Source organism: Geotrypetes seraphini, chromosome 3 (genome assembly GCF_902459505.1).
Source record: "Geotrypetes seraphini chromosome 3, aGeoSer1.1, whole genome shotgun sequence".
NCBI lineage: Eukaryota > Metazoa > Chordata > Amphibia > Gymnophiona > Dermophiidae > Geotrypetes > Geotrypetes seraphini.
Genome location: NC_047086.1, coordinates 320575976 through 320590230, shown reverse-complemented (window position 1 = coordinate 320590230; position 14255 = coordinate 320575976). Strand labels below are relative to the sequence as shown.

The 14255-nt window shown below is 42.6% G+C and overlaps 1 protein-coding gene across 3 annotated transcripts in view; it reads right to left on the bottom strand.

Moving 5' to 3' along the window:
- NINL (ninein like) overlaps positions 1–14255 on the bottom strand; it is a 173372-nt gene that overhangs the window by 112948 nt on the left and 46169 nt on the right. For all 3 annotated transcript variants that reach the window (XM_033938656.1, XM_033938658.1, XM_033938657.1), the window contains exon 2: positions 3708–3909. In XM_033938656.1, the coding sequence (XP_033794547.1) occupies positions 3708–3887 (180 nt within the window). In that variant the 5' untranslated portion in view covers positions 3888–3909. The remainder of the gene's footprint in view (positions 1–3707; positions 3910–14255) is intronic.

Below are 14255 nucleotides of genomic sequence, written 5' to 3'. Positions count from 1 at the left end.
GATGTAATTTTAGTTTAGTTAGATCCAAGAAACTAGACCTATTATTGAACTGAGTACTAATGGGCTCATTATCTCTCAGGAGGTTGACATGAAAAACAGAACAGGCAGCAATAACACTTTGATTGTTTTAAATCCTTTCAGAGCCTGGAAAAACCCACACCTGCTGTTTACTATTGTTCATAAATGGACAATTCACCGTCCTGGGAGCAGAGTATTTTTCTCACCACCGTGTAAGGCAAGAGAGAGTAATTTTCAAGGCCATTAAAACAGCAGTCTGAAAATTGATTTCCCTCGGTTTCACTAATAAATTGAAACATACAAAAGGCAGAAATCATTCAAGTAAAAGGAAGCTCTGGAAGAAGGGGCCAGAGCAGGAAAATGGAGGGGAAGAAAATATCTCTTTACAGAAAGGGTGGTAGTGTAAAGTACCTGCAGACACTGTTCCAATATGGACAGTTTCAAAATTGCTTCTAGAATGTATAATACCATTGTTATTTGCAGAAATATATTTTTCTCTTCCCTAAATATTGGTTCCCAAGCTGGTCATCAGGACTCAGATAGGTGAGGAATTCAAAATTCTTCCTTTATATATGACAAAATTTGCATAGATTGAAGAGATCAGTATGTGCAATTTTATCCCATACATGTGTTTGGTGGATATCCTGGAAACCCAATTAACCAGGAGGTCCAGGGAACAGGTGTGGTAACGATTAATTACTTTGGTTAGAGAGTCAGTTGTCTAACTGTGGTTTTATGTAGAAATCCTTTTTGTCTTCATATTCTGCCACAACTGGGGAAAATATTACTGAAACAAATGGGTTTCATACTGCTAGTACTGAGTTAACTGCTGTGAACTGGCATTTGAAGCAGTGCTTTTTAATTCTTTAAGGCCCCCTTAACTCTTTGCAGATTGGTTTATCCTAGGATTGTTCAACTCCAGTCCTCTCCTCAAGGTGGAGCAAATTAGTTTTGTTTTCAGGATATAATTAATGCATATTCATGAAATTTGCATGCAATGCCTAAATTGTATGTAAACATGCCCCAAAACTCACTCAAATATATAATCATCCAAAAATAACCACAGTACTGTATAAGCACCAGCTGAACAGATAATGTAATTTTTTTTTAATGGAGAAAAAACCTCAGTGTCACGTAGGGGTATTCTAAAACTTTAACACCCCTACAGATAACCTTGTGTCAACAACAAGTTGAAACAAGAAGACCCATCCTCGGTCAGAAAAACTCCATCAAAATGTTGTTAATTCATAACTCTCAAAATCAATGCAAAAATCAATATAAAGTGTATATTTATGGTGAAAAAAGCAAACTTATTTGGAAAACAGTCTCTTGCAGTGCTGAGCAGCTGAAGTAGAAAACTCACAGAATGGAGCAAATACTAAGTACACTTCTCCCTCCATATTCGCAGGGGTAAGGGGCGAAGCTGACCCACAAATACAGAAAAATCATGAATAACTTTTTATATGTTATTGCATCCAAAATACTGTGTGCTAAAGAGTAAAAAAAACCAATAATGAACGTTAAAATATACAGAAAAACCACACTATGGGTCAACAGCATACAAAAATGGCAGAAAACAATGTGAAAGCACAATGGGCACGATTGACTAAAACATGGAGAAAAGTGAAGCCAAGAGGGGTGGTGAATAAAAAAGTCCAACCTGTGAAAAAGGGGCAAAGAAGATGGAGGAGAGGTGTAGAAATGACAGAAACAGAAGGGGTGAAAGAAAGGAGTAAGAAGTGAGGAACGTGAAAAAAAAAAATGCTCGCGAAATTGAGACCTGAAAAAAAGAGATAAAAAAGGCAGATGGAAAAAAAAAGGGGGGAGCTTACATAAAGTCGAAGCGCAGCCAGCACAGTAAGAATCAAGCAGTAGTGGCGAGCCAAAAGGACACCATGGGGAAAGTCATGTGAATACATAGACCGATGTAATGTGACAGAATGGCAAGGATGAAATGGGGAGCGGAGCGTGATACGCATCACGAGGGACGATGCAAAAACCGCGTAAAACAAAAACTAATTGAATGAAGGGTGAACAGGGGGATGATATGTATAAACAAAAACAAGGGAGAAAAGAAGGTTCCATGTGAGCACGATGCGCTTGAAAGACTAGAAGTGAGGAGGATGTGGGAAGAGAAGATGGTGAGGGGTCTGTAGCAGGAAATCAGGGGTCAGAATGGACCTGCCTCAAGTGGATATGCCATATAAATGTAAGGGAATGCCATATAAATGAAAACCATAAATGACATGTATCAAAAAAGCTGAGACGCCACAATTACAACAGTAGGACACCGGTGAGACTGGGATGATGTCATCTCGGGGAGGAGCCAACAAGATAAAAACCGTGAATAATCGAAGTTGCGTGTAATAAAACTGTGAATACGGATGGAGAAGGGCTACACAATGACTGTCAGCAAACAGCTCTTCAATCCTTGTTTTTACGAATGAACACTTATTATTTGAAAGTGTTTGAGGCTTGTGCAGATGAGGATGGAGCTTGCAGGAAAAGAACCTGTGGGGACGGGACGGGATAAAGAGTTCCCGCGGGGACGGGGACAAATTGATCCCCGTGTCATTCTCTAGTCTAAACCCACAACCTCAGGGTGTTGAGGCTATAGCTGTAATCCAGTCGTCTCAAACTCAAACCCTTTGCAGGGCCACGTTTTGGATTTGTCGGTACTTGGAGGGCCTCAGAAAAAATAGTTAATGTCTTATTAAAGAAATGACAATTTTGCATGGGGTAAAACTCTTTATAGTTTATAAATCTTTCCTTTTGGCTAAGTCTTAATAATAATATTGTCATTTATAGCTAAAGAGACATATGATCAAGAAACTATGTTGTTCCCGGGCCGCGAGTTTGAGACCACTGCTCTAATCACTATGCCAGGAGGACTGCACCAAAGAGATTTCATTCATGTGGTTTTTGAGCATACTATCTGATTGGTTGAATATAAAGTTCAGCATTTTTCTAAACAACAGTGCCATATTTTGGACTTTAAAGCCAGGACTAGCTGTGTTCTACTAGTTAAGAGAGCATCGTACAGTAAGCATTCACAAAGCACAATGAATATTTCTGAGGTTTCATTGATATTCAATGTATGAAAAACATAGATTTTCAGTTTGATACCTCTGATTACACAAAAGTTTACTGTGGGAATTGAGCAGATAAGTAATTTTTGACACTTTTTGACTATTCATGAACTGTTTCATTACCATTCATAGTAAGACCTTGAAGTCCATGAATTTTTAAAGTAAGTAGCATAGAATTTGGAGGTATTTTCTTGACCCGTGATGGAGATTTTGTCAGCTCTTAAGAAAAGCTCTTAGGAGAATTAAATAATTGTGGAAGCTTTGTCTATTGTTAGATTACTATTCTTTAGAATAGAAGGCTTTATTTGGGGGGGGGGGAAGGGAAGGGAGCTATTGCTGAAGTATGTAGTACTTTCAATACATCATTTATTTTGCCAGATGAAATGTGCACATTGAGGTACTTATCACAAAGATTGGATTTAATGACCCTTTCAAGAAATCATAAAGAAAAATTTTATGTTATGTAACGATCATATTTTACTGTATTGCATGTGGTATTATGAACGTTAAGTTATTGTTTTAATTATGAATGAACTGTTGTAATCCCCTTGGTATAAAGGCGGAATATAAGTAATAAATTATAAAATTACAATCACTTACTCTGGCAAAGTGGTCGCTCAGTAGGGTCTGAAGAAGAATGGGCAGCTGTGCGTTCAGATGAAGTTTGTGGCACAGCTCTGTCAGCTCTTCCTTGTCCAGATATCCGGTGCCAGTGGTGTCACAGCTATTGAAGACCTCTTTGAGCTGGGACACATATTTATTCTCATCCACTCTGTCCATCCCATAGCAGGCTGCAGCTGTACTGTGATGGGGCAAAAGGGAAAACAGATTTGATAATCATGGGATGCCTAAAATTAAACTACTAACCCCATTGTATTCAACCCACCGTTCTCAGCAGTTTTCAATCCACTGACAGCATTAAGCCTGGATATTTGATGCCTGGTACTGGCAGTGAATATCTGGGTCAACCAGCGACCCGGAAGTTATGCGGATGCCGAAGTTCAGTGCTGGCACCCACGTAGATAAAAGTTCATAGATAGGGTTACCAGATTTTACCTCCCACTTTGAGCTTAGCCCCCCCTCAAAATGAACTTCTCCCTTGCTGTAGTTGGTGGGACATTTTGTTTTTCCATCATCTTGGCCCCAGTTTCTACTTTTGACTATCTTCTATTAATTCTCTTTCCAGGCCTTGGGAACTCTGGTTCCACCGCCATGAGCTTGGGGGGGATCCCTGCGGGAGTCCCATAGACCTGGGGGGATCCCTGCAGGACCCGCAGGATTCCCACAATCCCCATTCCAGTGCAGACCTCTAATATGGAGACCATGTTGGAAAAGAAGAAAGTTAAAGAGGTAGAGAGGAAGGGAAAGGCTTGGAAATTAAACCAGGTATTGTTTTCCCTCCCTTCATTAAATAGATGCCCTCCATAGAATTAGTGCAGCAGCCAGGCCTAGACAGTCAGACAGACGCTTTGTTTGGCACTGTTCCCTCTAAACTGAGCACAAGTCCTCCAACTATATTGCTGCCGGTGGGGGGAGGGGTTGTGCTTTAATATTGTGTTTTCAGTGACTAGGGACAGACAGGTTCCCTGGAGTCCTGCAGAGTTTGTTTCTCACTGCTGTTTAGAGGGAGCAGTGCACCGTGGAGAAAGCCAACAGTTCTATGTATTTCTAGTTATTTTGCTATAACCTAAGCATCATTTCAAAACTGTATGAAAGTACAGTACTATCAGTATAGAAGCACAGTTCATTTCTTTTTCAAATTAGTAAACAAGAGGTTATCACCATCAGGTTAAAATCATGTGCCTCGATCAAGAATTGAGTCAAAAGAAACACTACACAGAAACTTTTACAAAGCAAATAAAACTCAAGTTTCAACCTGCCCTGTGATTTACGGAGCAGAACATTCCACGCAGCCTTGCCAGACACTCCTCTCCTATTTCTAAAGGACCATAATGGAGGAATCATTTATACCTTTCAAAGAGGTGATGAAAATTAGACAGCTCCCAGTACACATGCACACAGATGAGACAACCATGGAGAAATTCCTATGTAGCTCTGCTTTGCCTGGCTAGCTGGTTTTATGGGTACACTCGAGATGCTGGGGGGAAGCAGGCACCCCATTCTACTTTGGTTTCTTGGGATCAGAGGAAATAAGTATCTTTCACAACCTTCCTTAAGCTTTAGGAGTTATCTGGCAAAAGTCCTAGCTTAGGGGAGGAAAATCCCTCAAACAACACGTGTTCGGAACGATCCAAAATAAAAATCCTTCACTAAGTAACTTGAGGTAGTTCAATAACTCAATTGACAGTGCATTTCCCTGGGTACAACCCATGTAGAAACAGAATTACAAATATACCCCGTTTCCCCGAACATAAGACCTATCCTGAAAATAAGCCCTGACATGATTTTTAAAGATGTTCCTAATATAAGCCCTACCCTGAAAATAAGCCCTAGTTAAGATCGACCCCCGAAGTCCCCCCCACCAAATATCCCTGACACTCCCTGACTCCATCCCCGACACTAATGCTGCCTGATTTGCTGAGAAAATCGGACTTGTCAGTTCAGCAACCCCACCCCTGCTGCTTTAGGAGGCCTCGGAGTGAAGGTATGTCAGTCTCATGGTGGGAGGGTCGGTGGGGTTTTGCTGCACAAGGGGATGGGTGAAAAGGGGAGGAATGATGCTACACATGGGTGGGGGGAAAGGAAAGAGGAATAATTGGGGTAGAGGAGAGGAAGGGAGAGATGATTGTTGTACATGAAAAAAATAAGACATCCCTGAAAATAAGCCCTAGTGTGTTTTTGGGACCCAAAATTAATATGACACTGTCTTATTTTCGGGGAAACACGGTATATACATCCTACCGCCATCTAGTGGACCAATCAGGATACTATTTTTTTTTTTTTAACTGATGCGGCAAATGACACCTACAATGGCCTTAGGCGTCTGTAGGCATGCCTAGGCGCTTCCATAGGCCTGTAAAATGGTGGTCTACATTTAAGGTGTCTGTACAAAAAAATAGAAGCGATTCTGGATGCAGCATCTACTGGTGATTGACACACGGTAGTCGCCCATTTTGCAAGCACCTACTGTATCAGGCGCCGTTTCCAGAATCAGGCACAAAATCTCTTCATTTGGCAACTTCACACAGTCTACTTAGCTGGTGTACCCCTCTCTGACTTTATCATACTGTAAGCCTTACAACATGCCAAGGTTAATATCCTGTTGGATGTTACTGTGAATGCATTAAACTGAGCATGGGAGATGTGAAGCCCTGATTTTGCATAGGTCATCTAGACTGAAATGAAAGTCTGAGTCTGGACCTTGCATTGCCAAGGAGGTAAGATTTTCAGAGGGAGATTTAGAGTACACCCCCAGCCCCATCCCACTCCACCCAGTCTTGCCCATGTGTTTTGACAACTTTGAACAGTTTAGTGTCATCTGCAAATTTAATCACCTCACTCGTCGTTCCAATTTCCAGATCATTTATAAATAAGTTAAATAGCACCGGTCCCAGTACAGATCCCTGTGGCACTCCACTGTTTACTCTCCTCCATTGAGAAAAATGACCATTTAACCCTACCCTCTGTTTTCTATCCGATAACCAATTCCTAATCCACAACGGAACTTTGCCACCTATCCTATGACTCTTTAATTTTCCCAGGAGTCTCTCATAAGGAGCTTTGTCAGAAGCTTTCTGAAAATCTAAGATACACTATATAAACCCGCTCACCTTTATCCACATATTTATTCACACCTTCAAAGAAGTCAAGCAAATTGGTGAGGCAAGATCTACCTCAGCTGAACCCATGCTGACTCTGTCCCATTAAATCAGGTTTGTCTACGTGTTCCACAATTTTATTTTTTATAATTGTTTCCACCATTTTGCCCAGCACTGAGGTCAGGCTTACCGGTCTGTAATCTCCTGGATCTCCCCTGGAACCCTTTTCAAAAATCGGTGTAACATTGGCCATGTACTACAGATGATTTTAGCAACAGCTTACAAATCACTAACAGCAGGTCATCAATTTCATGTCTGAGTTCTTTTAGCACCCTGGGATGTATACCTTCCAGTCCAGGTGATTTATCACTTTTTAACTTGTTGATTTGGCTTGGTACATCTTCCAGATTCACCCTTGAAAACCATTTCCGGTTCAGGTAGATCTCTTACATCTTCTTCCATAAAGACCAAAGTAAAGGATTCATTCAGGCCTCCTTTTATGAAACTGTGATAGCAGTTTCTAGCACGGGGAGCCGCGCTGAATGGCCCGCGCTGCTCCCGACACTCATTGAGTTCCTATGAGTGTCGGAGCAGTGCAGGCCATTCAGTGCAGCTCCCCGCGCCAGAAACTGCTATTGCAGCTTTGTAAAAGAGGTGGTTAGTCTCTCTGCTATAGCCTTATCCTCCTTGAGCGCCCCTTTTTGCTCCTTGATAATCCAACAGTCCCAAGGATTCCCTTACAGGTTTTCTGCTTCTGATGTACCTAAAAAAATTGTTATGAGTTTTTGCAAGTTTCTCTTCATATTCTTTCTTAGCTTTCTTTATCAATGCTTTGCATCTAACTTGCCAGTGCTTGTGTCTCTTCTTATTTTCTTCATTCGGATCCTTTTTGGCTCTAATAGCTTCTTTCACTTCACCTTTTAACCATGACCGCTCTCGTTTCCTCTTCTTTCCACCTTTGCTGATACGTGGAATATATATGGTCTGGGCTTCCACGATGGTATTTTTAAATAACATCCACACCTGGTTTACAGTCCTAACCTTTGCAACTGATCATTTTAGCTTCTTTTTAACCATTTTCCTCATAGTATCATAGTCTCCCTTTCAACGCCTCTATAGTAGATTTCTTTTGTGATGTCACTCCCGGTATCAGCTCAAATTTGATGACGTTATGATCACTGCTTTCCAGCGGACCCAACATTGTTAACTCTGGTACTATGCTTTGAATTCCACTAAGGACCAAATCTAAAATAGCTCCCCCGCTTGTCAGTTCCCGGACCAGTTGCTCCAAGAAGCAGTCATTTTTCTTTAGGCTGAAGAAATGGGAACACATAAGCCCCTACTATCAAAAACTCCATTGGCTGCCCCTAGAGGCGCGAATCCTGTTTAAGTTCTCCAGTCTGTGTTACAAATCAATATTTGGCCTAGCCCCCACTTACCTGGTTTCACACTTCAATCTGGCAAGTTATCTTAGGCCCACACAAAGAATACATCTGTTCTCCTATCCAACTATAAAAGCCTGCCACTACAAAAGATTCTTGGCAGGCAAATGGAACGATTGGCGTAGTAACATTTTCGCGCTCTCATCATCCTACTTCAATTATAGAAAACTGGTAAAAACGAGCTTGTTCAATCGATATGTTAACTAAGAATCTTCTCAGCTCTGCTTACTCAACCAGTAACTCTAATGAACTATATAGCTTTCATATTCTTTCATTATGTAAGATTGTATTGCTGTCTTTGATTGTAACCTCTTTGCTGACTTTGACTATAACCTCTTCGCTGATTGTCCAGCGCTTCTTGCTGTAAACCGCCTCAAACTTCTATGGCTTTGGCGGTATATAAGAATAAAATTATTATTATTATTATCATTTATGATATCTAGGAATTTTACCTCCTTAGCATACCCCAATGTAACATTTAAGCAGTCAATCTTGGGGTAATTGAAATCACTATAGGAAAAAAACAAGCCTGCTCCAAAAAGATCATGCAAACGGATCAACCGGTTGATAGAAATTCTTTGTTACAGTTTAAAAGCATGCACCCCCCTTCATGAAAATGAGCATTCCCTTTGCCCAATTTTTACAATATAGAAGGATTTGTAGCTTTAATCAAGAATATGGGCAGCGGGCGGTGGAGTTGCGTGAGAAATTCGAACAGCAGGGTGACCCCCTTAGAATGGTCAGTAATGCTTACAAGCGAGCATTATACAATCCTCAAGAATGTTTATTGTCCTGTCAAGAGTTGGGCCAACAGGATGATTTGTGATGCGATACACTCATCGGTCATGGAGCATCCAATGTATCGTGAGACGCTATGCCTTTATGTTATCCTTACATCCATGTTTGTCAAACAGCAGATTGTTGTTTGCTTTTGAGCGGAATAGGAATTTGTCAGATTTACTGTGTCCCAATGTGCTATGCATGGAATTACAATATTCTGAGGGTCCCCATGGACATTCTGGCTGTGGACATTGCATGACGTGTCCTATTATAATGGATACTCAGACATTCATTCACCCAGCTATGCAGCAAGAATATGTATTAAACAATCGCACAACCTATCATTCTGAAGGAGTTATATATGTTATTCAGTGTCCGTGTGGTTTGTTATATGTTGGGCAGACGTCATGTGCCCCAAGGAAGAGACTGCTTGAACATAAATCATGTATTGCTACACGCAGAATAGAAGAACCACTAGTTTCTCATTGCTTGGCCTCGGGCCATGTTTTTTTTTTAATTTAAGGTGTGCTGTACTAGAAGTTTGCAAGCACTCATTGAGAAAGGGAGATTGGTCGAGATATTTGCGACAGCGTGAACAAAGATGGATATACAATCTGTGTTCAGTGAGCCCCAGCAGTTTGAACTCCCGCCTAGCTTGGGCAGCGTTCTTCTGAGCAGCTGATTGGTTAATCGATGGAGGAGAGGGGAGGAGTCTGTTTCATAAACTTTGCACTCTTAGCGTCGGTGGCTGCCAGCGCCATTTCTCTACATTTCCGTTCACCCTGCTGAATTCAGGAACGTTTGCACTTAAATCCCCTGACGCAGCCAAGGAGCGAGACAGGGGATGCAACAGCCCTGAGAGCGTGCCTGAAAGGAAACAGAGAAGTCTTGGTTTTATAGTACTGACTTGGCAGTGGTGTATTTTTGTGCCTTTCAAGTGCTTTCCTGGTGCAAGTTGCCTTTGTGAGTCATCTGAAACAGTTCAATTTTGAATGAGATTTGAAAGTGTATTATTGAATCATTGGGAACTGGAGTGAGAGTGGAGTTTTTTCCTCAAAACCCATGAAGCTCAACTGAGGTTTTTTTCTCCACTCCTTTGTGTATTCCCAATTATCCTTTGCTTCACTTTTACATTTAGGTGTCTTGGCATCTGCTAGGAGCACTGTTTGCAAGATATTTTTGAAGCAGGCTTGATTTTTTTTTTTTTTTTTTTTGCTATAGTGATTATCGTGCTTCCGCCTTGTTCTATTGTGGTAATTGAAATCATCCATTATTATACTGTTCCCCAATTCCCCAGCTTTCCTAATCTCTGAAAACATTTCTTCATCGGTCAACACTGGAAATGTAGACTGGTAAAGGCCCTTGCTCTCCTGTTTGAGTCTTCTGGCAGTAGATTGGTGAAGGCCCCTATTCTCCTGTTTGGGTCTTCTGGCAGAACACAGCATATCTCTAAAGGCTTGCAAAGATTCCTTTATAAAGCTGTGATAGTAGGGAAGAGAGTGATCTTGTTCGCCTGGTTGACTACTGATGCACCTCTGTGGATTGTATGGTGAACCCACATGATAGCATTCTTGACACTGGAACAATAGGGTGTTAACTCCATGACATGTTGCACAAAGCAGAGTTCTGAATTTCCTTTCATGATTGAAACATTCAAGATACTGAAGAGGATAGATTTAGTAGATAAGGACAGGTTGTTCACCCTCTCCAAGGTAGGGAGAACGATAGGGCACTCTCTAAAGTTGAAAGGGGATAGATTCCGTAGAAACATAAGGAAGTTCTTCTTCACCCAGAGTGGTAGAAAGCTGGAATGCTATTCCGGAGGCTGTTATAGGGGAAAACACCCTCTAGGGATTCAAGATAAAGTTAGACAAGTTCCTGCTGAACAAGAACGTGCGCTTTTAGGGCTAGTCTCGGTTAGGGTGCTGGTCTTTGAACAGAGGGCCGCCGCGTGAGCGAACTGCTGGGCATGATGGACCACTGGTCTGACCCAGCAGCGGCAGTTCTTATGTTCATTTTGATCTGTGGTCATTATTTTGTACCTTTTGGAAGTAGGAAAGGTGGGTTTGAAGGGTTGGTTTATGGGTTTGGCAGATACTTGAAATTATGGAAATCTTGGCCTGGAATTTGGAGCTGTACCTACCTGCTCTGTCTTGTTCTGTTACTAGATGCTGTGGTCGATCCTCTTGCCTATCATTAATACTATTGGAATTTCTGATTTCTCATTTCCACTAGACATGATTTAAACATATAACATGTAAACTCTCCATCAGCAAGGTGATGAACTTCCCACGGTCTTATCTATTTAGTTTAACAACCTGGGTGCAAGCTCAGCCCTCTGCAGAGTTTAGTAATGAAAGTACTAAGTATCAATCAGCTCTTCATGATTTCAAACAGCATTCATGTGTCTTCCAGGCACATATGATTTTACCTACAGCTTCAGCCCAGAAAAATTATGTTTGATGTCTGGATTCAAAATTAATAGCAGACTTTTTTAAACTACCATTTTGCCTTTGGCAACAGTTTACACAATGAACTCTTAGACATCTGCCACAGAAAATAATATACAGTTAGTGAACAGTCAGGCCCAGGAAAACTTCCAGAGTGGGTTAAAACAGTGTTCTTCAACCTTTTTACACCTATGGACCAGCGGAAATAAAATAATTATTTTGTGGACCGGCAAACTACTAAGACTGAAATTTAAAAACCCATCTCTGCCCCATCCCCACAGTTCAGTCCTCGTCTCCATCCCGTGTACAGGGAGTGGGGAAAGAGAGAGATCCATGATGCATCTCTCCCACTCCCTCTACTGCCATATCCAACATTTTTCCCTTTCATGTGCACCATTTTTCACTATTGCCCACCAGTCCCATGCCCAACATTTCTCCTTATATCAGCCCTCTCCAGCACCATGCCACACCTCTCCCTCCATCACTATGTCCAACATGCCTCCCCCTTGCATCCCCTTCAATCTCTCCCTCTGTTCCCTATCCACCACCATATCCAACATTTCTCCCTCTCATCCTTCTCTTCCCCATGTATCTCTACCTCACTCCTCTCTCTCTCTCTCTCTATGCCCAACAATTTCCCTCTTTCTTCCTTTCCCCATGTGCACCATCTTTCCCTCTCACTTACACACTCATCCCCAACAATTCTCCTTTTCTATCCCGTGTCCCAAGTTCATGCCTCCTCCCTTCCTTGTGTTCCGAGTTTGTGTCCCCCCTCCCTGCCTTCCAACCTTTGTCCCAAATTCATGCCCCTCCCATGTCCCAATGCGCTCCTCCCCCCCCTTTCTCCCACATTGTCCCTTCTCTCCCTTACTTGTTCAGGGCTGTCCAGTTGGGCATGACCCCTTCTGCCGAAGCCGGATCAGTGTCCCCTGCAAGCGCGTGTCCGTTTTCCTTCTGGCTTGGCTACTCCTTATCTTCAGCGCAAGCTGCACTTGTTTGCCGGGACAGTGCGCAGCAGCTCCTGCACACTGCTGACCCGGTTCTGGTTCAGCCACATGCAAGAGCCATTGTGCGCTGTCCCGGCAAACAAGTGCAGCTGGCACTGAAGAAAAGGAGCAGCCAAGACGGACACACGCTTGCAGGGGACACTAATTCCTCACGGACTGGCAGTTGATGAACACTGGGTTAAAAAATAAACACCAACAGAGGCTGATGGCATCGTAATGACTAACTAGTTTATTGAGGCCAATAGAAGCCTCCTGAGCAGGAAGCACACAAGAACATAACCCAGGTCACAAGTACACAGGCGACACCAGAAAGTATTTCTTCACAGAGAGAGTGGTTGATCATTGGAACAAGCTTCCAGTGCAGGTGATCGAGGCAGACAGCGTGCCAGACTTTAAGAATAAATGGGATACCCATGTGGGATCCCTACGAGGGTCAAGATAAGGAAATTGGGTCATTAGGGCATAGACAGGGGGTGGGTAAGCAGAGTGGGCAGACTTGATGGGCTGCCGTCATCTTCTATGTTTCTATGTTACATGGCAAAATCCCAAAAGTAAAACAGATTTTATGCTACTTATTCTAGGAATAAGCCGTGGATTTTCCCAAATCCATCATAATAATGGCTTAAGGACTTTTCTTTTAAGAAATTATCCAAACCTTTTTTAAACCCTGCTAAACTAACTGATTTCACCATATTCTCCAACAACGAATTCCAGAATTTAAGTATATATTGAGTGAAGAAATATTTTCTCCAGTTTGTTTTAAATCTACTACTTAGTAGTTTCATCGCATGCCCTTTAGTCCTAGTATTTTTGGAAAAAGTAAACAAGCGATTCATATCTACCCATTCCACTCCACTCGATATTTTAAAGACCGTTATCATATCTCCCCTGAGCTGTCTTTTCTCCAGGCTGAAGAGCCCTAGCTGCTTTAGCCTTTCCTCAGAGGGAAGTTGTCCCATCCTATAAGCACAGGTTCTCAGCAGCACAGAGGGAAGAGTGTCATTCCTTTTGGTGCTACCGAGGAGGATGTGATAGAGCTTTCATCTGCTGAAGTAGTGCTCTGTGCTGACAAGTGTGGAAAAGTGTGGCACTGGGCAGGTTTAAGGGTTTAGGGATGGCCCTACTATTGAGTGACTATGGGCTAGATTCACTATTCCTTTGCTTCCCCGATCCGTGGCCGATCTGTGCAGGCCCGACGAATGCAGAAAACAAAAAATTCAAATGAGGGCGATCGGAGGAATGCCCCCCCCTCCAATCGCACAGATCGCTAGTGTGCAATCCCAACACATACGCAGACCATCTGTAGATGGCCTGCGCATACATCTAAGAGCCGTGACTTTTTTTTTACCTTTTACTAGCCCAGAGAGCCCATGGTTTTAACCCGCTTTAAACCCGTGGGTTAAAACCACAGGCTCACAGTGTGGCGAAGGGCAGGAGAGTCAGGGCGGCAGGCAGGTGAGATATGGGGAAAGAGCAGGGCAGTGAGGCGGGGTGGCGGGCAGGAGAGATTCGGGGCAGAGGAGGAGATCAGGGCAGGCAGGAGATCGGGGCAGAGAAGCAGGGCAGAGAGCAGGGCGGCAGAAGGCAGGGCAGTCAGAAAGGAACTTATTGACTGGTCCTCAACAGTCACTTCTTGTGTTGATCAGCCAGCCCAGTCGGTTTGCGTGATTTCTGTAGTGAACTGCAACCCTGCCTACTTTGCATGCCATTCCCCTCATTTGCATGCACAAATCAGATTGGAGGAGAGGTT